The sequence below is a fragment of the Oncorhynchus clarkii genome, chromosome 23 (genome assembly GCF_045791955.1).
Source record: "Oncorhynchus clarkii lewisi isolate Uvic-CL-2024 chromosome 23, UVic_Ocla_1.0, whole genome shotgun sequence".
In the NCBI taxonomy this organism is placed as follows: Eukaryota; Metazoa; Chordata; class Actinopteri; order Salmoniformes; family Salmonidae; genus Oncorhynchus; species Oncorhynchus clarkii.
In genome coordinates, this window is record NC_092169.1 from 15,807,275 (window position 1) to 15,830,681 (window position 23,407).

Consider the following 23,407-nt stretch of genomic DNA (forward strand, 5'->3'; position numbering starts at 1 on the left):
TTCAATTATTGATAGTGATGAAACATAAATGAGTCAAAGCTATTTAAAGTAATGAAATTGCTTTTGCTCAAATGTAGCGCTTTGTAATTAAAGGTCTATGTTTGGAAGTGTGAGCGGTTTAATTATGGGTACAAAATAGTCAACATTTTATATTTAGTGAACACTGACAAATTAAAGCAACAGTTTACACAATTAAATTAAATAATAATGCAATGAATGCAGCAGAATGCAATGTTAAGCCTGTCAAAATTGGGTCAATTACAGGTGACTATTATTTGGCACTGACAGCAAAACAAAGTTTGGAAAGATGTATGTGCCATCTAGTTGATTAGTGCAGTCTGCTTGTATTTAATAAGATCTTGAGAAATAATTAAACTCACCCTGCTGTACTACCACAGAGTTTTAAAAGTGTCTTTGGTGGGCTACATCCACTGAGGTACACAGTACGTGAGATACTACAGCAGTTATTTCCTAGGAACTGTTCTTCGCGCAATTATTGCACCTTGAGGCGGGACGAATTTCGCGGGTGCACTGGGTGAACTCTCACCTCCACAAATTGCTTCATTGTTTTGATTCAGATAACGTCGCTAGCTCTATATTGCACATTTATGTGATTAGAGACCAACCGACTGATTCTGTAGCACGCTTAGCTATTCGCCATAGGAACTCGATGCAGCCGTAGTCGAGTGATGCCTATGTAAACGGAACAGTTGTTTAGGTCGAAAGACAGTAGCCAGCTGGCTAACCTGAAGTTAGCAACAACAACATGAACGCTATTTCAACGGAACTGATCAGTCACTTGGACACTTGTCGTCACCGGTCAATTACTGAGTTTGCCACGAATAATCGTCTGTCTTTCACTAGCTGGCTAGAGACATATTAATACTTGCTAACAATTTGTTTACATTTTGAAAAGGTAAGTTGATTCGCTAGCTAGTAAGCTAGCTCCTTGGTTACCTGGCCAGCTGAGTGTTCCAGCAATCAATGGTGGAATCGATGTTCTGTCGATGACATTGGCTAGCTAAAAGGACCTGCTAAAGTTTACATTTAGCAACATTCTTTTGTCATTTAGCAACATTTTTTTGTCATTTAGCAGACTTTACTTACAGTTATTGCATTCATCTTAAGATACTTAGCTACTGGTAGGTGGGACAATCACAGGCATAGAAAGTACAGAGCAAGAAGGGAGAGGAAGTTAAGTGCAAGTGTTGGTTCAGGAAATGTTTTTTTGGACGGGAGGTTTGAAGTGAGGAGGTGGATTATTTAAGATACTATTTGAAGAGGTTTTCTGGTGCTTTCGGGAGATGGGCAGGACACTGCTGTCCTAGTTTCAGGGTAGGGCTGGGCGATATGGCCTAAAAATCATATCGATTTGTTTTTTTTTTTAACTTAACGATGTATATCTAGATTTTCTGTTTTTTAATTCTCAAAATAAGTATTGTACAATTAAAGGTCAGATATACTGCATTTCAAACAGTCAGCAATAATCTAATGAATTCAGGACTTGTGAAGTTATACCCAGGCTAAATATAATCCATAACCATTAATAATTTAATTATTTTATCAAAATAGTTTAACCTGCTATTTTTCTTGTTGCAATAATCACTGATCTGGCATTGAAGTCTGTCTATGAAAATGACATTTTTTATTACAAATTCAACTATAACCATGCATAATGCACATTCAACTTCTTGTAACAGGCATTACGGACGGCAGTGGTTAGAGCAAATCACATTTTATTTGTCACATGCGCCGAATAAAACAGATGTAGACATTACAGTGAAATGCTTACTTACAAGCCCTTAACCAACAATGCTTTAAGAAAAAAAAGTGTTAAAGAAGAGATCAGTAGAAAATATAAAAGTAACAAATAATTAAACAGCAACAGTAAAATAACAAGCAAGGCTATAATACAAGGGGTACCGGTTCTGAGTCAATGTGCAGGGGCACAGGTTAGTTGAGGTAATATGTACAGTCATGGCCAAAAGTTTTTTGAGAATGACACACTTATTAATTTCCACAAAGTTTGCTACTTCAGTGTCTTTAGATATTTTTTGTCAGATGTTACTATGGATTACTGAAGTATAATTACAAGCATTTCATAAGTGTCAAAGGCTTTTATTGACAATTACATGTCGATGCAAAGAGTCAATATTTGCAGTGTTGACCCTTCTTTTTCAAGATCTCTGCAATCCCCCCTGCATGCTGTCAATTCGCTTCTGGGTCACATCCTGACTGATGGCAGCCCAGTATTGCATAATCAATGCTTGGAATTTGTCAGAATTTGTCGGTTTTTGTATGTCCACCCGCCTCTTGAGGATTGACCACATGTTCTCAATGGGATTAAGATCTGGGGAGTTTCCTGGCCATGGACCCAAAATATCTATGTTTTGTTCCTCGAGCCACTTAGTTATCACTTTTGTCTTATGGCAAGGTGCTATATCATGCTGGAAAAGGCATTGTTCGTCACCAAACTGTTCCTGGATGGTTGGGAGAAGTTGCTCTCGGAGGATGTAATGGTACCATTCTTTATTCATGTCTGTGTTCGTAGGCAAAATTGTGAGTGAGCCACTCCCTTGGCTGAGAAGCAACCCCACACATGAATGGTCTCAGGATGCTTTACTGTTGGCATGACACAGGACTGATGGTAGTGCTCACCTTGTCTTCTCCGGACAAACTTTTTTCCGGATGCCCCAAACAATTGGAAAGGGGATTCAGAGAAAATTACTTTACCCCAATCCTCAGTAGTCCAACCCCTGTACCGTTTGCAGAATATCAGTCTGTCCCTAATGTTTTTCCTGGAGAGAAGTGGCTTCTTTGCTGCCCTTCTTTACACCAGGCCATCCTCCAATCCTCCATCCTCTTCGCCTCACTGTGCGTGCAGATGCACTCACACCTGCCTGCTGCCATTCCTGAGCAAGCTCTGTACTGTTGGTGCCCCGATCCCACAGCTAAATCAACTTTAGGAGACGGTCCTGGCGCTTGCTGGACTTTTTTGGGCACCCTGAAGCCTTCCTCACAACAATTGAACCTCTCTCCTTGAAGTTCTTGATGATCTGATAAATGGTTGATTTAGGTGCAATCTTACTGGCAGCAATATCCTTTCCTGTGAAGCCCTTTTTGTGCAAAGCAATGATGACGGCAAGTGTTTCCTTGCAGGTAACCATGATTGACAGAGGAAGAACAATGATTCCAAGCATCACCCTCCTTTTGAAGCTTCCAGTCTGTTATTCGAACTCAATCAGAGTGATCTCCATTCTTGTTCTCGTCAACACTCACACCTGTGTTAACGAGAGAATCACTGACATGTTGTCAGCTGGTCCTTTTGTGACAGGGCTGAAATGCATTGGAAATGTTTTTGGGGGATTCAGTGCATTTGCATGGCAAAGAGGGACTTTGCAATTAATTGCAATTCATCTGATCACTCTTTATAACATTCTGGAGTATATGCAAAATTGCCAACATACAAACTTTCACTTTGTGAAAATTAATATTTGTCATTCTCAACTTTTGGCCACGACTGTACATGTAGGTAGAGTTAAGCGGCAGGGGAGGGCTTGGTGTAAACCATAAAGAAAGAGGGGAAGCAAGAGGTTTCACTCTTGCTAAAATCTTTTTGCAAACAGCTGCCGTTTTGACTACTACCCCAAAACGTTGGAGTCTTCGTCTACTTCTCTACTATTCATATCTGTTTGCGGAACCAAAATATTCACTATGGATCTTACTGTACAGCTGCATTACCATTTTCTTCCAACTTCCCCTACTTCTCTGTTTGTCAAATCCGAAAACGGATTAGGAATGGCATCTACCAATCTGTAGATAGAGCTGTTTTAGTAACCCATCAACTGCACTCTTTATAGCTGCGGTAAATCATGTCAAAAGCTAGCAGATTAATTATTTACCAACAAGAGCTGCAAATTCCAATAAAACTACATGTTTTAAAGTTCACTTTCTTTGCTTTGTCTAATAACACTATCAAGAATCTAGCAAAGTCATTTTATGGGCCAGAGTGCAGTATTTAGTTAATATTAAAGCACAAACTTACTGTGCGTTAGCATGTTTCTCACACTTTCTTTAGCCAAAAGGCAGCTGTGTTGCCATGCAATGCTAGTTTTCCTGTCTCTTAAAATAAGGTTGGGCTGTACCCCTCTGATTGGAAAGAGCCTATTTGGAATAGTTTCTACCAATAGAAAGTTACTGCTGTTTGCCAGAGTTTTTAGAGTGACAAAAAGTGGCATGCTGACGTCATACAGCAGTTGTGTGGTTGCGGTCAATAGATGAGTGGTCAGTAGTTGTGGTTGTGGTCAGGAGTTGTGTAGTTGTGATCAAACGGTGTTTGGGTCTTTTGAGGAGTGTCAAAAAAGATACACATCAAATAACACTATTTGACATGTTTTAATAGGCTTGTTGACCAATCAGGACCTGAATATGACTGCATGTCACAATAATTCAAAGCATTGATACATTTTTCATGTAGTTATTACACATTGATTACACTATCACTCGTATTTCATGTCACAACTATCCTATGAGGCTGGTAAAGTTGTCTTGCGCACCTACAGTGCTGGTCATAAAAAAAAGCTAGCTAGATCATGGATGCAAATAGCGTTCTTCCCTAAAAACATAGCAAAACAACATCTGTTCTGACCACAACCACACAACTTCTGACCACAACCAAACAACTACTGACCACAACCACACAACTTCTGACCACAATCACACAACTCTGACCACATGTAGTGAACACAACCACACAACCTTTTACCGCAACCACACTACTGCTGACGACATCTAGTAATCACAGCCACACAACTTCTGACCACTCATCTAGTGACCACAACCACACAACTACTGATCACTCAACTGCTGACCACAACCACACAACTACTGACATCAACCACACAACTTCTGAGGATAACCACACAACTACTGACCTCTCATCTACTGACCACAAACCACACAACTGCTGACCACAACCACAAAACTGCTGACCACAACCACACACTGGCTTACCACATCTATTGACCACAACCACATAACCGCTTACCGCATCTATTGACCACAACCACACAACTTCTGACAGCAACCATACAACTGCTGACCACATCTAATGATCACAAAACACAACTACTGACCACATCCACACAACTTCTGACCACGACCACAACGCACAACTTTTTACCGCAACCACACTACTGCTGACGACATCTAGTGACCACAGCCACACAACTACTGATCAATCAACTGCTGACCACAACCACACACCTACTGACCACATCTTCTGACCAGAGCCACACATCTTCTGACCACAGCCACACATCTTCTGACCACTCATCTAGTGACCACAACTTACCGCAACCACACAACTGCTGACCACATCTAGTGACCACAACCACACAACTACTGATCAATCAACTGCTGACCACAACCACACAACTACTGACCACTCATCTAGTGACCACAACTTACCGCAACCACACAACTGCTGACCACATCTAGTGACCACAACCACACAACTACTGATCAATCAACTGCTGACCACAACCACACAACTACTGACCACATCTTCTGACCACAACCACACATCTTCTGACCACAGCCACACATCTTCTGACCACTCATCTAGTGACCACAACTTACCGCAACCACACAACTGCTGACCACATCTAGTGACCACAACCAGACATCTAGTGACTACAACCACACAGCTTCTGACCTCATCTACTGACCACAACCACACAACCCCTGACTACAACTACTGACACACAGAACCACACAACTTCTGACCACATCTAGTGACCACAACCACACAACTTCTGACCACAATCACAAAGCTGCTTACCACAACTACTGACAGAAACCACACAACAACTGACCACAACAACTGACCACAACCACACAACTTCTGACCACACAACTCCTGATCACAACCACACAACTCCTGACCACAACCACAACTACTGACCACTCATCTATTGACCACAACCACACAACTATTGATCACTCAACTGCTGACCACAACCACACAACTGCTGCCCACAACCACACAACTGCTGACCACAACCACACAACTGCTGACCTCATCTATTGACTACAACCACACAACTTCTGACCACATCTTGTCACCACAACCACACAACTTCTGCCCACAATCACAAAGCTGCTTACCACAACTACTGACAACAACCACACAACTACTGACAACAACCACACAACATCTGACCACATCTAGTGACCACAACCACACAACTTCTGACCACAATCACAAAGCTGCTTACCACAACTACTGACAAGAACAGACCACGGCCACACAACTTCTGACCACATATAGTGAACACAACCACATAACTATGCACGACAACCACACAACTTCTGACCACAACCACACAACTCCTGACCACAACTACTGACCACTCATCTAGTGACCACAACCACACAACTTCTGACCACATCTAGTGACCACAACTACTGATCACTCAACTGCTAACCATAACCACACAACTACTGCCCACAACTTCTGACCACTAATCTAGTGACCACAACCTCTGACCACATCTAGTGACCACAACCACACAACTACTGATCACTCAACTGCTGACCACGACCACACAACTACTGACAACAACCACACAACTTCTGACCACATCTAGTGACCACAACCATGCTTATGACCACAACCACACAACTTCTGACCACAATCACAAAGCTGCTTACCACAGCTACTGACAGCAACTACTGACCACAACCACACAACTTCTGACCACATCTAGTGAACACAACTCCACATCTACAGACCACAACCACACATCTACAGACCACAACCACACATCTGACCATATAACTACCATGTTGTCTCACCAACTTTTGACCACAACTACTGACCGCTACTACTGACTATCGATGGGAATTCAAAAGGATTTCACTATTAAAATAATATAATTGAAATTCAACTTTTTAAACTTATTTCACTACCACAAAAATACGAAAGAGCTTTAGCAAGCCCCACAACTTTTAAAGTTACAATCTTGTTGTATACAGGTTCACACAGCATAGAAGAGCAAAGGAGATGAGACCGATTACAGGCATTTAGAATATTGCGCAAAAACATACATTCTAATTCATTATCGCCCAACCATACTTGAGGGGGAAGCTGGTTCCACCATTGGGGAGCCAGGACAGAGAAGAGCTTGAACTGGGATGAGCGGGAGCTGCCCTCCAGGGAGAGCCAAGATACTAGAAGTGGTAGAACGGAGTGCTCAGGTTGGGGTGTAGGGTTTGAGCATAGCCTGAGGGAAGGGAGGGGCAATTCCTCTTGCTGCTCCTTAGGCAACCACCATGGCCTTGTAGTGGATGCGAGCTTCGACTGGAAGCCAGTTCATTCTGGAAAAGTTGCAGAGGTTTGATGGCACAAGCGGGGAGCCCAGCCAAACGCGAGTTGTGATAGTCCAGACGGGAGATGACAATTGCTTGGATTAGGACCTGCACAGCTTCCTCTGTGAGGTAGGGCCGTACTCTACAGATGTTGTAGAGCATGAACCTGCAGGAGCGAGTCGCTACTTTGATGTTTGCAGAGAATGACACAGTGTTGTCCAGGGTCATGTCAAGGTTCTTTGCACTCTGGGAGGGTGACACTGGACTTGTCAAATGTGATGGAGAGGTCTTTGAGCAGGCATATCTTCCCCGGAGGAAGAGCAACTCCATCTTGTTGAGCTTGAGGTGGTGGGCCAAAGAGCCATCGTCAGGAAATTAGTTTATCAAGGTGTCAAGCTCATTGAGGAACTCGCCAAGGGCACCTAGTGGGTGATAGATGACAAGCTTGAGTGGACAAGTGACAGTGACCGCATTGAATTAAAATGAGTAGATGGACAGGTGAGAGAGGGAAAGGAGAGAGCATCTCTAGTTAGGAGAAATGAGTAGCCTTGTGCCACCACTCCAACGACCAGATGCTCTTGGACTATGAGAGAGAACTAGTCAGATGAAGAGAGAGCAACTGGAGTAGCAGTGTTCTCTAGGGTGATCCATGTCTTGTCAAAAACTTTACGACCTGAAGGGCAGCATAGACTGAAATTAACTCTGCGTTCTAAATCACAAGTTATGTCAATGTATTGTCATGTTGTTTTTCGCTTATCTGTCTGCCTATTGACACTGTCATCATCATGTGCTGTTATGGATACAGTTGATTTATTGCACCTGAAAGCATCTCTACCTTCCAATGGGCGAGGAAAAGCCAGAGACGTTGGACTTTGTCAAAGACTTCCAAGAGTATCTCAGCCAGCAGACTCAACATGTGAACATGATCTCGGGCTCCGTCAGTGGAGTCAAAGAGATGGACGACCTACCAGCAGGTAAGCCTAGCCCAGTTTAGACCTGAGGGAAACTCGGGTCTGGTTTTAACTTTTACCCACCTTGCAAGTTATTTGCCGACCGTTCCTGTTTGCTACACTTTTCCCGCTTCCTAAACTATATCCGTAATTTGTAGACTGTTCTGATTAGGAGGTCGTCGTTTGCATTGCGGAGCGGTGTCCAGGAAATAATTTAAATCCAATTGTTAGATGCTACTACCCCCTCCAGATCAAAACCAAACATGGATTCCATGTTGTGTTCTCGCCTGTCTTTCACTCCTGTTTTGTTTAGCTAATCCGGCTTGCAATATGGGCACCATGCTGCCCTAGACGCAGCTTGAAGACCCCATGTTGAATTGTACGTTGGGCAGAAATGTGCATTTGCATCATGAAAGTTTCCTTTCACGACTTCTACAAGCCAGAATGTTGAATGAAATAATTTTTCAACTTACTTTACCAGTTGTCCATGTGGTTGGTTCTTTTTATAGGTAGGAATGTGAGACAACTTATCCACAGGAATTTATAATTCAACTTTTCAAAGTGCTGGTAGTGCGTTGAGATTTCTATCACATGAAGCATGCGCTTAAGACGAAAATACATGTACGAGGTGCATGCATACTTGGCGAGCTCGTGCGCGTGTTTACGTGGTTCTACGCATGCTTCAGGTGATGAAAACCTGAAAGAACTGCCAGCGCTTTGAAAAATTTTATTTAATTATACTTTCCTGTTGATATGTTGTCTCACATCCCTACCTGCAAAAGGACCAACTGCACAAACAACCGGTAAAGTAAGTTCAAATATACTTTAAAAAAAAATAACATTCTGGTTTGTAGAGCTTGTGAGAGGAAATGTATGGCATTCATCTCAGACTGTGAACCAGAGGTAACACAGTCTGATTGTCTGGCAACCACAGACTGGAAGCAGAGGAAATGTGTGTGTGTGTGCAAAGTGAGAACAGAATAACATTTCCATATTTAATAGTTTATTGTTCACTGCTTGGCGACACAAACGGTGCACTCCAATCAGTAGCTCCGGATGTTGGACACATGCTGTTAAGCAGGTACAGCCATTTGACTATGAGTTCTCTCGAACGCAGTCGCTATGGAATGCCCTTAGACCTCATTTTAATTAAATAATTAATCAGAGGTCTAATATTGGGCTACAGGTAGGCCTTACTATGGTATCAACACAAACCACCATTTTGACTGTCAACTGACTCTTGCTCTTGTCCTCTGAGTAAACTATCTGATTCAAACAGTTTTATCCAGACTGTTTCATGCATGATTCTGTTATCATTCTAAAAACCATTAATGTGAGTGGAGTGTAATGATTAGAAAGTGTGTGCCCTCAGGCCTGGAGGGAAGCAAAAGTTATTCCCCTACCTAAGAACAGTAAAGCCCCCTTTACTGGCTCAAATAGCTGACCAATCACCCTGTTACCAACCCTTAGTAAACTTTTGGAAAAAATTGTGTTTGACCAGAGACAATACTATTTTACAGTAAACAAATTGACAACAGACTTTCAGCACGCTTATAGGGATGGACATTCAACAAGCACAACACTTACACAAATTACTGATTGGCTGAGAGAAATTGATGATGAAAAGATTGGGGGAGCTGTTTTGTTAGACTTCCATAATGTCAAAAGCCGCATTGATCATAGTCTGCTGGCAAAACGTATGTGTTATGGCTTTACACCCCCTGCTATATTGTGGATAGAGTGACCTGTCTAACATGACACAGATGGTGTTCTTTTATTGGAAACCCCCAAGAAATCCAGGTAGAATCAGCAATTCCCCAGGGCAGCTTTTTTCGGTCTTTACTAACGAGTAAAGCCAGTGTGTCTATGTATAGTGTTTTGTCATCCGCATACATGTCAGCTACTACAGCAACTGAATGACTGCAACAGTTAACATAGAGCTACAGTTAGTTTCATAATGGGTGGCAAGGAATAAGTTAGTCCTAAATAAAAGCATTGTATTTGGGAGAAATCATTCAATAAACCTTAAACCACCACTAACATTGAGTGGCTGCTGCCAACACACTGACTCAACTCCAGCCACTTTAATAATGGGAATTGATGGGAATTGATGTGAAATATATCACTAGCCACTTTAAACAATGCTACTTAATGTAATGTTTACATACCCTACATTATTTCTCATATGTATACGTATATACTGTACTCTATATCATCTACTGCATCTTTATGTAATACATGTATCACTAGCCACTTTAAACTATGCCACTTTGTTTACATACTCATCTCATATGTATATACTGTACTCGATACCATCTACTGCATCTTGCCTATGCCGCTCTGTACCATCACTCATTCATATATCTTTATGTACATTTCCTTTATCCCTTTACACTTGTGTGTATAAGGTAGTAGTTTTGAAATTGTTAGTTAGATTACTCGTTGGTTATTACTGCAATGTCGGAACTAGAAGCACAAGCATTTCGCTACACTCGCATTAACATCTGCTAACCATGTGTATGTGACAAATAAAATTTGATTTGATTTAAATCGTGTAATGAATCATGTGGAAATTGAGCAAGTTGAGGTGACTAAACTGCTTGGAGTAACCCTGGATTGTAAACTGTCATGGTCAAAACATATTGATACAACAGTAGCTAGGATGGGGAGAAGTCTGTCCATAATAAAGTGCTGCTCTGCATTCTTAACAGCACTATCAACAAGGCAGGTCCTACAGGCCATAGTTTTGTCGCACCTGGGCTACTGTTCTGTCGTGTGATCAGGTGCCACAAAGAGAGACTTAGGAAAATTGCAATTGTTTCAGAACAGGGCAGCACGGCTGGCCCTTGATGTATACAGAGAGGTAACATTAATGATATGCATGTCAATCTCTCCTGGCTCAAAGTGGAGGAGAGATTGACTTTGTCACTAATTGTACTTGTGAGGGGTGACATGTTGAATGCACCGAGCTGTCTGTTTGAACTACTGGCACACAGCTCGGGCACCCATGCATACCCCACAAGACATGCCACCAGAGGTCTCTTCAGAGTCCCCAAGTCTAAAACAGACTATATGAGGTGCAGAGTACTACATAGAGCCATGACTACATGGAACTCTATTCCACATCAAGTAACACATGCAAGCAGTAAAATGTGACGTAAAAAACAGATAAAAATACACCTTTTGGAACAACGAGGACTGTGAAGCAACACAAACATAGGCACATGCATACAAACACACAATAACATACGCACTATACACACACATACACATGGATTTTGTGTTGTAGATATGTGTTAGTAGAGTTAGGGGCCTGAGGGCACACACTTAATGTTGTGAATGTATTGTAATGCTTTAATAAATATATACCTGCCTTAATTTTGCTGGATCCATGGAAGAGCTGCCTTGGCAGCAGCAAATGGGGATCCAAAATAAATACAAATATCGATATTTCTCTTGAACCTGTGTTGTGATTATTCCTGTACCTGTGCAGATTGCAGTCAGAATGGATTAGACCACCCCTCAGCGGATATGTCCCTTGATGACGGCTCAGGGATGCTGGTGGATGGCTTCGAGAGAACATATGACGGCAAACTCAAGTGCCGTTACTGTAACTATGCTACCAGAGGCACAGCACGACTCATTGAACATATCCGCATTCACACAGGTGAGCTTGAATAGAACAGATAACACCATGCAGATGCTACCAGATGAAGATCACTCGCTGAGCATTTTCTCTTATACAAAGCTTTCACCCTTTTATTTTCATTAGGCCTAGTTAGTTAGTTATCAGACAAAAAGCAAAAAAACATTACATTTAAAATGTCCTAAGACTTTATTCTTCCTCTTTCCTCTGATTAAACAGGAGAGAAACCCCACAGATGCCATCTGTGTCCTTTTGCCTCTGCCTATGAGCGCCACCTAGAGGCCCACATGCGCTCCCACACAGGAGAAAAGCCTTACAAGTGTGAGCTGTGCTCCTTCCGCTGCAGCGACCGCAGCAACCTTTCACACCACCGGCGCCGCCGCCACAAGCTCTTACCCATGAAAGGTGCTCGCTCTTCTCTCTCCCACAAGAAGATGCTGAGCGTCCTGCAGAAGAAGACCAGCCTGGGCTATGGTCGCCGGCTCCTCATCAACTTCAGCCCCCCCTCCATGGTGATGCACAAGGCTGAGCACCTGGACGACTACTCCCACGAACTGCCCCACCTGCGCCAGGAGACCTACGACGACCAGGGTGCTGGTGGAGATGGAAGCTCCAGGGACAATCACCACCATCACCACCACAACCTGGTCATGGAAAACCCCCTCAACCAGCTCTCCACCCTGGCTGGTCAACTGGCCAACCTACCCTCTGAAGCTGAGGGCGAGACCCAACAGCCTCCCATATCTCCAGGTGCAGAGTCCTGTGTGGACGAGAAGCCCTTCCTCATCCAGCAGCCTCTCCCAGCCACCGCTTCTGCTGCTGCGTCAGCCAGCACTGCCCATGCTGCCTCCTCCTCCCCCATCACCCCAGAGCCCAGGCCCCCACCACACAGCAACTGCAGCCCCGGGGCAGGTCCCTGTAGCGAGCACAGCGGGCGCACCAGTACCCCCAGCATCACCAATAGCCAGCCCAGCACACCAGTCCCGGGCCTGCCCTTGTTGCATCAAGACCCCCAGATGCTGCACCACTGCCAGCACTGTGACATCTACTTCCCTGACAACATCCTGTACACCATCCACATGGGCTGCCACGGCTACGAGAACCCCTTCCAGTGCAACATCTGTGGCCACAAGTGCAGGAGCAAATACGACTTTGCCTGTCATTTTGCCAGGGGACAGCATAAGCAGTGACTTGTCACCGGGTCAGTGACGAAGGACTGGAGATGATTGAAGGTGTTTTTATTTAATTCCATAATGTTGATTTTTATTTATTGCTGTTGATCTTTCTGAAATTGGACATGATGTAGCCTTTGCAAATTCTGTATATTGAATTTGATTTTACAGGAAAGAAAATAACATTTGACAGTGCCCATGTGTATGTAATGTGTAGGGATGGAGTGGTTTAGAGGTACAACTCACTTGACCGGTTTGATCGTTAAACATTCCTTATGTGGGTTTTTGAACATGAACACCATTTTCAGCCTTACTAACATACTGTAGTTATAGATGCTAACATTTTATGAGAGTGCTCGTTTATCGGCTTTAACCGTAACCCACTAAACCATTTCAGAGTGCAAAGACGGCACCATTCATGCCTCCAACAGTGCCTACCATATTCACAATTACTTTACATTTGTACATTTGACATCGTAATTTTTTTGCTGTTTGTTTTCTTTAGATGCGGGTGTTATGTTGTCGTTTGATGGATTTGTAAACCGTGCCCTTCCTTCCTTAACCATCAGCTTTTTGCTAATTGGGTGTTGTGGAAAATAAAGCATAACCTTATACATCGTGTTATATTGTGACATTTAAATGGAATATGTCATTGTGAGATCCAATACCTCTACTGTCAAAGCATTATCACCATATCTTTTCTCTTTTGTCAATCCCGTTCAGTCCAGAATTGCCAAGTAGCACCAGAGATGCCATGTTTTAGCATACATGCCATGCCTTTGGATTTCTTCTGTCCTTATATAATCAAGGCATTGCATATTAGGGATCTGTGCTTTCTTAGATATTTATTGAGCATTGTAATCTACATTTCCCGGTCGGTTAGGTGTTGTGTCAATGAAGTTGAAATTATACTGAAGTGAAGATTACTGCCTTAGCAGGGTTGTTTTGTATTGGATACTGTTGTGTCTGCATAGCAACATTTGTGGAGAACATGGTTACTGTTTCTAGGACTAATTGCATGTCACCATGCTTACAGGCGTCCAATGATTGAGGGGTTGCGTAAAGGGAAAGTTAACAGGGGGGAAGAACTTGTAAGGGAGTTTGTTTAATGTGTTGTATCTTGATAGAGCAGGTGAATGTAGAAGCGTTTTGGCGATCATCATGTCCCCTTGGATGACAAATTGTTTTATGTGAGAGGAATATTAACACATTTCTAAGTAAAGTGTTTTCTAACAGATCTTTTCTGTCCTTTGTCCTTTTTCTTGGTATCTATGAATTGACATTGTCAGAATGCAGAAGTTCACACATTTGACCTATTTCAATGCTAGCACATGGAATAAGATGTTCAGACACCAATAATTGTCTGTTGAATGCTTTTAATCATTTAGCCAAAGTAGGAAAGAGATACAAGATTATAGTGTACATTAGCAGTGAATATTGGCTACTTCATTGCCTCAGGTGAAATTAATCAGAATTATAGTATTAATGATTAGAGTAGTTAGTTGAGGCTGGTCAGCTTAGTCTTAAGGTTCCACCTTAGCCTGGATCTCCTCCTTCTCAGCCACTTTCTCATCTGGCTTCTCCAGATCTGGGGAGGGAAAAGAAAGACCTGTTTTTGCATACATTTGTGTCTGCACAGTCTAAACCAGAGTGATAATATACTTACCGGAACATATTCAGAACAGTATTACAGAGTGCTCCACTGCTCCTAATTGTTTGAGTGTTTTCAACAGCCCAATGCAAACATTAGCAGCAAATTAGCCATACAAATTTGCGAACAGGTTAGGGTGTCCCACATCTGTCTAGAGAAATCATAACATCATAGCCCTACTAAGAGTTGACCTTTGAGCTGGATGGGGCCCAGGATCAGGGTGTGGCTCCCCTGGGAGGATCCCAGGTCCCTGGCCTTGCGGGTGCGGCAGCCTCGGCGGCAGCGGGAGTTGTAGTCAGAAGCTTGGCAGATGGTGACTTTACACTGCAGGTACACTGACTCATCGGCTCGCAGGAACTTGAAAGCCTGGAAGGTGAAGCGGGCGTAGCTACTGGTACCAGAGGTGTAGGAGAAGTAGGTGGGGTCCCTCCTACATCTGTGGGTGCATCAGAAACAAATGTTGTTTTTAATCAATAGCCTTTGAGTGTCCTTGAAGAATAAGCACCCCTTAAAAAATGTATAAACACAGATTTTCCTTCTCAGCAATATCTCTTGGCCCTACAATTTCTGCAGGTCAGATCAGCAGTGCCTGTTTCTTACCCGTTGCGCACCAGGTCGTATGATCTGGTTTGAAAGTCATGAGGTGAGGGAGAGGCCACACAGGTGTCCAGGAACAGATGTAGACTGCTGTCTGACCTCCTCAGGCGGACTTGGACGTACATGTTCTGGTTGAGGGTAATCTTGTATGGAGTCTGGGTTATCTCACTGTAGAAGTTGCTGTTTGTAAAGAAGGCCATGGTGCTGTTGAATCTGCCTGTGCCTGTTATGGTACCGTTACCCTCATCGTTGGTCTTGTACATAACCTGGACCATGGTGTCCTGCTCCATGCGACACTCCACGTGCAGCAGAAAATGAGACTGCCGCGTAATCTCGCCTGAGTCGGACCGGTAGGCACGGACGGCGTTGATGTACTCGACTCTCCCTTTCTCAAACTGTTTAGAGTGTGAGATAAAAAAGTTATTGGACAAGAAACAGAAAATGATTGGAAAATGTGAATGATAGTTGATGTGACTATATCCAGTGTTTGCAGCACACTAGCTAGATCTCTATGTAGCTTTTTATATACCATTACGTAATCTGGTAATCAATTTGCGTTTGGTGAATTCATTTACCTTTCGCTGGGTCCCACAGGTATTGATTGGGAAGCTGAACACCACCTGGTAGCTGTTGACCTGAGGTCTACAATGCTGGTCGTTCAGGTACAGATTGTTACCATCGTAGCCCATTGAGAGCAGGTAGGATCTCTGGATCACTATGTTCATGTTGTCTGAGGAGCAGTCCACTCGACCTGAAACACCACAACATAAATAAAACCAACCCGAGGCTCCGGAGCTATAATATCAATGTCAGAATAAATACATGTTTAGTGTTTGATTAACTTCACCAGATTATCAATCAGACTACCTTGGTTTGATGCGAGGGAGCTGCTGAACATGGCCCTGAAGCCCCTGCTGACCACTGATTGGTCAGAGCGAAAGAGAACTGTCATGTAGTTAGAGGTGGAGTGGTAGGCAGCCAAAGAGGTGTCGTTGTTGAAGTCACAGATTGTGCCTAGCATTTGAGATTGCACAGACGATCCATCGTACACAGAGATGTAATCACAAGAGCAGCAGTTCTCCAACCTGAACCAACAAACAGTTATAGAATATGTCTAAATGTGAACTCATAGTCAATACGGACGGTCCATTTCAAGATCTGTCTTCATGCACATTCAGAATGATAGAAATCCATCAGATAGTTGATCAAAGGGAAGTGTCAAGGTGAAGCATTTTAAAATATTTTACATTAAGATGCAACAAACCAGGGTAATCAAGGGAACCATTTCTGAAGAGGAATCTTAACTCACTCCAGGTCAGTAAATGACATAAAGATCCTTTGGCCAGAGGGGGCCGATAGATGCCAGACACAGTAGGCGTTGTCATGGTAATATTCTGGATAGTATGGACTTGAGATGGACCCAGACCCATGCAGGTTTCCTCCACAGGTGGGGTGAGTCCCTGAGACTGGGGAAGAGAAATTAAACTCAAAATCCATTTGGAATTCAAGAGTTAGACATCTTGTGACACCAAATGTGATTTCCTGTAGATAATCTTCAGGAAATCACATTTGTCATCAAGAAAGGTTCAGTTAGTTACGTTTGTGCAACACATTGATGTCTACTTGTATTGTTCTGTCATTATACAGCTTATTAGATCAAATCCCTTTTTAAATGGATGATGTGGGAAATGTTAATACCTGTTGATTCTGGTGGGGTGGTGGGGCAGTACGCTATGTGAAGGAAAAAAATAAGAATTAACAATATCCAAACCAAACTGGGTAAATGCAATTGTGCTTAAAGCTCATACAGTCATTTAGGGAGTGTGTCTGGTATTCATTGTTGAAGATTTTTTTTAAAGCTAAACTTCAACTGCATTTTAACTGAATGTATGACTCAATATTATTTTCAGATTAGCTGGGACATATTTTGCATAGGTCTACTTAGAGTGGAAGGGCAACCCAAGTCTTGGCAACAGGGATTTGTATTTTTATCCAGAATTTCTCCACATATTTGCCATCTTTACAGTGTGCTCTTTCACGGATAATACCTGGACCCATCTGATCTACTGTATTGGACACGTACTGTTGTAGTCATAGCAACAGTTGCCATAGTATTGACAGGAGCTGGAGCAGGAACACCTTCCAAGATTGAAACCACAGTTGTACCTACAGGAAGCCTCTGCAGGAGGCAATAATAACACCACTTTACAATAACACCACTTCTTTGACAAAATCTTTAGAACATTAACAGCACAACATTTTCTACACAGGTCACCAAACTAGATGATGCCGAAGCTGAGGGTTTTCAAATTTGGGTGTAAGTATTGGGAGAGAAATACCTGAGGTTGTACCAGTTTCGTATGTTGTGCTCTGGCAATAATCTGTGAGAAGGAAAGATAGGGATGGACATTAGCATAGACAATGTGAGCCTTCCCAAATACTAACAATCACAAACAGCTCTTTAACATCATACCATTGTAGTCATGACAGCAATTGCCATAGTATCGACAGGATGAGGTGCAGGAGCAACCACCGGCATAAGAACCACAGCTGTATCTACAGGAACCCCAACCTAGTGTATTGGACAGACCTCATTTGTGACCAAAGTTCATGAACAGCATTTGATGATTGTTTTCATGTTATTAATATTGTCAGATTTTTTTTTTTACACAGATCAGCAAACTAGATGAAGATAAATACCTGTGGCTGTGGACATAGACCCCCCCCAAAAAAATATTTGACCAAAATATGTTAATTTTGTTGAACTACACTAGTTGTAAAGTACAATGCTAACACAGCTGAAGAAATACCTCCGGTTGTTGCAGGAGCTGGATCTGCAGCTGTGGTGAGGGAGTCTGTGGTTGTGCCATAGCAGATCTCTATACAAGGTAGATAAAATGGCACAGAAGGGAACATTTTAACGGAGGATGAGCACACAGTGTTACAATATAATTTTTACAATTATTTTCTGATTACCTGAGACTTTGCATACTTATTTTAGAATTGAAGAGCAACACAAGTCTTGTTGGTAGATATTTGTGTTCTTGTCTTGACTTCATCCACATTTTGTAGTGTGCTCTTTCTCAGACAATACCTGAACCCATCTGATCTATCTGCTCCTGTATGTCTCAGTTGCTATAGCATGGTGCTTGAATTGCTAGGGTTGTTTGTTTGCTTCCCAGGACCACCCATACGTAAAATTTATGGACGCATGACTAAGTTGCTTTGGATAAAAATGTTTGCTAAAGTGCACATATTATTTGATTTATTAGGATCCCCATTAGCCGACGCCAATGGCTACAGCTAGTCTTCCTGGTGACCGATACATTAAGAAAAATACATTACAGACAAAAGAGTACAATTGACATACATTTTTTTAAATGAACATGTAGTGTGTGTGTCTTTTTTGAAACCAGGTTTTCTGTTCACTTGCGCAACATAAGATGTAAAGGAGTTCCATGCACTCAATTAAATATTATCTATTGTGTTGGACACGTACCATTGTAGTCATAGCAACAGTTGCCATAGTATTGACAGGAGCTGGAGCAGGAACAGCTTCCAAGATTATAACCACAGTTGTACCTACAGGAAGGCTGAGCTGTAGGAGAGAAGGCAATTTTCAAACTAACTCTCAGTTGCTGTAACATTACTTCTGAGACCAAAGCTTTAAAACATGTACAACATGTTCAGGTCACCAATCTATATGCTGGCAAAACTGAAGGTTTTACAGGTTTAAAATTTGAGGACAAAATACCTGTAGGTGTTTCTGTTGTACCCTGGCAATAATCTGTGAAGGAGAGATGATACCACGGGGATGGCCATTAGTATTTATCAAAGAGCACAGGCACACTGCTAGTAATAACAGAAACATAGCCTTTAACATAAATGTCTATATCATACCATGATAGTCATGACAACAGTTGCCATGGTTTTGACATGATGAGGTGCAGGAGCAGACCATGCCACTGTAGCCACAGTTGTACTCACAGGAATAATCTGTTGTGATGAACAGACAGCACATTACTCAAAGTTACTGTAAATCCTGTTCACTTTTTATTTATACATGAACAGCAGATTTTATTATTCATGATTTCTTTGTTATCAATCAATCCAATGTATTTATTTAGTCCTTCTTACATCAGCTGATGTCACAAAGTGATGTACAGAAACCCAGCCTAAAACCCCAAACAGCAAGCAATGTAAGTGTAGAAGCATGGTGGCTAGGAAAAACTCCCTAGAAAGGCCATAACCTAGGAAGAAACCTAGAGAGGAACCAGGCTATGGCGGGTGGCCAGTCCTTTTCTGGTTGTGCTGGGTGGAGATTATAACATAACTTGGCCAAGATGTTCAAATGTTCAAAGATGACCAGCAGGGTCAAATAATAATATATGTTATGTTACTTTATGTTACATCTTCATCATGCTCTCCAAAAAGCTTTGAAATTGTACAAATTATTTTTGTGATTTTTTTTTAAATACACTAGCTGTAAAGTAAAATTCTAACACAGCTGATGAAATACCTCCGGTTGTTGGTCCTGCATCTGTGGTGCTGGGTTCTGTGGTTGTGTCATAGCAGATCTCTATACAAAGTAGATAAAATGGCACAGAAGGGAACATTTTAACGGAGGAGGAACACATACTGTTACAATATTCTAAACTTGATCCTAACTCCCTGCTCTTACGTTGATAGTCCTGGCAACAGTTGCCCCTGTATTCACAGGAATATGAGCAGGAGCAGTTGCCAACCTGATAGCCACAGTTGTGTCTACAAGAACCTCCATCTACAAGAAAAACAAACAGATGAATCATGGTTCACTGATCATAATTCAGCAATGATACCAAGCCAACAAGCTGCTAAAATGAACAGCACATTTGTATGCATGTATCATTATTCGTTTAGTTAAAATGTTTGCGTAATGTTTGAGTACAGGGAGGAAAATAATACCTACAGTCCATTCGGAAAGTATTCAGACCCCTTAACTTTTTCCACATTTAGTTAAGTTACAGCCTTATTCTAAAATGTATTAAATTGTTAGTTTTTCCCTCATCGATCTACATACAATACCCCATAATGACAAAGCAAAAACAGGTTTAGACATTTTTGCAAATGTATTCAAAATAAAACAGAAATAATTTCCCTAAGTATTCAGACCCTTTACTCAGTCCTTTGTTGAAGCACAGCGATTACAGCCTCGAGTCTTCTTGGGTATAACACTTCAAGCTTGGCACACCTGTATTTGGGGAGTTTATTCCATTCTTCTCTGCAGATCCTCTCTAGCTCTATCAGGTTGGATGGGGAGTGTCAGCGCACAACTATTTTCAGGTCTCTCCAGAGATGATCGTTCGGGTTCAAGTCCGGGCTCTGGCTGGACCACTCAATGACATTCGGAGACTTGTCCCATAGCCACTCCTGAGTAGGCTTGGCTGTGTGCTTAGGATCATTGTCCTGTTGGAAGGTGAACTTTAGCCCCAGTCTAAGGTTCTGAGCACTCTGGAGCAGGTTGTCATCAAGAATATCTCTGTACTTTTGTGCATTCATCTTTCCCTTCATCCTGACTAGCCTACCAATCCCTGCTGCTGAAAAACATCCAACAGCATGATGCTGCCACCACCATGATATACCGTAAGGATGGTGCCAGGTTTCCTCCAGAAGTGATGCTTGGCATTCAGGCCACTCTACCATAAAGGCCTGATTGGTGGAGTTCGGCAGAGATGGTTGTCCTTCTGGAAGGTTCTCCCATCTCCACAGAGGAACTCTGGAGCTCTGTCAGAATGACCATCAGAGTTCTTGGTCACCTCCCTGACCAAGGCCCTTCTCCCCCGATTGCTCAGTTTAGCCGTGCGGCCAGCTCTAGGAAGAGTCTTGGTGGTTCCAAACTTGTTCCATTTAAGAATGATGGAGGCCACTGTGTTCTTGGGGTCCTTCTGCTGCAGACATTTTTTGGTACTCTTCCCCAGATCTGTGACACGACACAATCCTGTCTCGGAGCACTACGGACAATTCCTTCGACCTCATGGCTTGGTTTTTGCTCTGACATGCACTGTCAACTGTGGGACCTTATATAGACAGGTGTGTGCCTTTCCAAATCATGTCCAATCAATTGAATTGACCACAGGTGGACTCCAATCAAGTTATAGAAACATCTCAAGGTAGATCAATGGAAACAGGAGGCACCTGAGCTCAATTTCGAGTCTCATAGCAAAGGGTCTGAATACTTAAGTAAATAATATATTTATGTTTTTTATTTATAATACCTTTGCAAGGATTTCTAAAAAACAGTTTCACTTTGTCATTATGGGGTATTGTGTGTAGATTGATGAGGAACATTTTGTAGTTAATCAATTTCAGAATAAGTCTGTAACGTAACAAAATGTGGAGAAGGGGAAGGAGTCTGAATGCTTTCAGAATGCACTGTAGGCCGTTAATGTCTCTTTACATATATTTACTTAATCTCAATTCCTTACCTACGACACGATACTCTGCTTGAAACCCCTTGTACGTTGAGGAGCTGTCACTTGTGAATTGCACAGTAATTGAACTTCCGGTGGAGTAAAAGGTTGAGCTTTGTCCTCCACACAGCTTTCCCAGGAGTCGGTTGTAGGTGGAATAGCCATCGTACACGGAGATGGAATCATACCTACAGTTGAAGTCACCCTCAAGACTGTGGTCGGAGACCGGAAAGATGAATGAAGTACAATGGCGGTGGCTGCCTACTATACGCTGGTAATGTAGCACTTATTACCTCTGGTGACTGATCTGACCTGATTAGTGTCCTGGACCTGCTTTCACTTATCAAATCATTTTTTAGATAGGTGATCATTTGAAAGACCAAATTATGGATTTTGAGGGTTTTCTAACATATCCAAGTTTAAGAATAAACATGAACCAAAACCTACTTACTTGACATAGGGGAATTCCAGCTGAACGATTTGGCTGCCCGGTGGGGTCTGAATGTTCCATGTACAGTAGGCATTGTTGGGGTAGTTGCTGGGGTAGTTGGGGCTGTTGAATTGGCCCTTTGATGCAGTCAGGTAGCCACCACATGGGGCACTGGTGCCTGAGCGAAACAACCAAAAAGTGACAACGTTAAGAATGAGAAGTAGAACAGAGACTGACTGGCAGTGTCGACTGACACAATAAAAAACAATGTTGATTAATTGGAATGTTGATACAGTGAAGTATTTGAACGAACAAGAGGAATAAACAAACATGGGTTAGTTAATCAAAATGGTTGATAAACAGAGCAACATAAACACAGCTCAGAAATAGTAGCAAAATTCAGAGTTTGGAATACCTGATGGGTCAGCTGTTCTCCAAGGTTCTGTAAACACAAATGTCATTAGGTTCCATGTAGTAATACTGTTACTACTGCACTGCACACCTAACATACATGCTAAAGTGCGGGAAGGTGTCAGATTAGTGAAAATAATGAAACCTTTGCAAACGTATGGTCATTGCACAATACATCTGACATTTGTATTGACCCTGAAGAGTGCAGTTTTTCTTCATCTCATTAAGTCATTTCTAGAAATTGGTACAAAGCAAAAAGACAGGACTATATGTTATTTGGGGTAAGAAATCAGCTCATCAACAGAACTTACCTGCTGTGGTCCATGTCTCCCACTGACCTGCAATGAGAAAGTAAGAGTAATTGAATATGAACCTTTGCATAAGAGAGAGACACCAGAGGTGTTACAACAACCCTATAATCATACACAAATGGAAGCCATTGTTACGAACAAACAACACGTACAATGAGAGATCGATACCAACAAAACATATATACAGTGCAGTATAAGTGAATACATTACCTTGAGCTCCATGTGAGACTATCACAGAGCAAAGAACAAGAAGAGTGGTAGCAATCTCCATGTTTCACCTTCCCCTTGACGATGACACAGTCCCAAAACAGGAGAGTTTATATACCTAAAGGCAGGCCTTTAAACATCCTTATAGTGCCCATAAAATCCTGAATGCGAGAAATCCCTTAATACTCAATGTGTGTGAGAAATGACCCACC

General features: G+C 42.3%; 2 protein-coding genes across 2 annotated transcripts; one reads left to right on the forward strand and one right to left on the reverse strand.

Annotated features, from left to right (window-relative positions):
• Window positions 1-506: 506 nt before the first annotated feature.
• On the forward strand, window positions 507-14,377 carry LOC139381644 (zinc finger protein Pegasus-like). Its single transcript, XM_071125322.1, has 4 exons — window positions 507-916; window positions 8,177-8,345; window positions 11,815-11,988; window positions 12,187-14,377. Exons 2-4 carry the CDS (start codon window positions 8,213-8,215, stop codon window positions 13,155-13,157), a joined length of 1,278 nt encoding a protein of 425 aa, XP_070981423.1. The 5' UTR covers window positions 507-916; window positions 8,177-8,212; the 3' UTR covers window positions 13,158-14,377.
• A 285-nt stretch (window positions 14,378-14,662) lies between these two features.
• On the reverse strand, window positions 14,663-23,259 carry LOC139381247 (scavenger receptor cysteine-rich domain-containing protein DMBT1-like). Its single transcript, XM_071124724.1, has 12 exons — window positions 23,199-23,259; window positions 22,989-23,015; window positions 22,288-22,444; window positions 21,852-22,048; window positions 20,069-20,167; window positions 19,907-19,966; window positions 16,697-16,853; window positions 16,255-16,472; window positions 15,963-16,138; window positions 15,391-15,782; window positions 14,982-15,226; window positions 14,663-14,727 (listed from the first exon to the last, which is right to left on the reverse strand). Exons 1-12 carry the CDS (start codon window positions 23,257-23,259, stop codon window positions 14,663-14,665), a joined length of 1,854 nt encoding a protein of 617 aa, XP_070980825.1.
• Window positions 23,260-23,407: the final 148 nt, after the last annotated feature.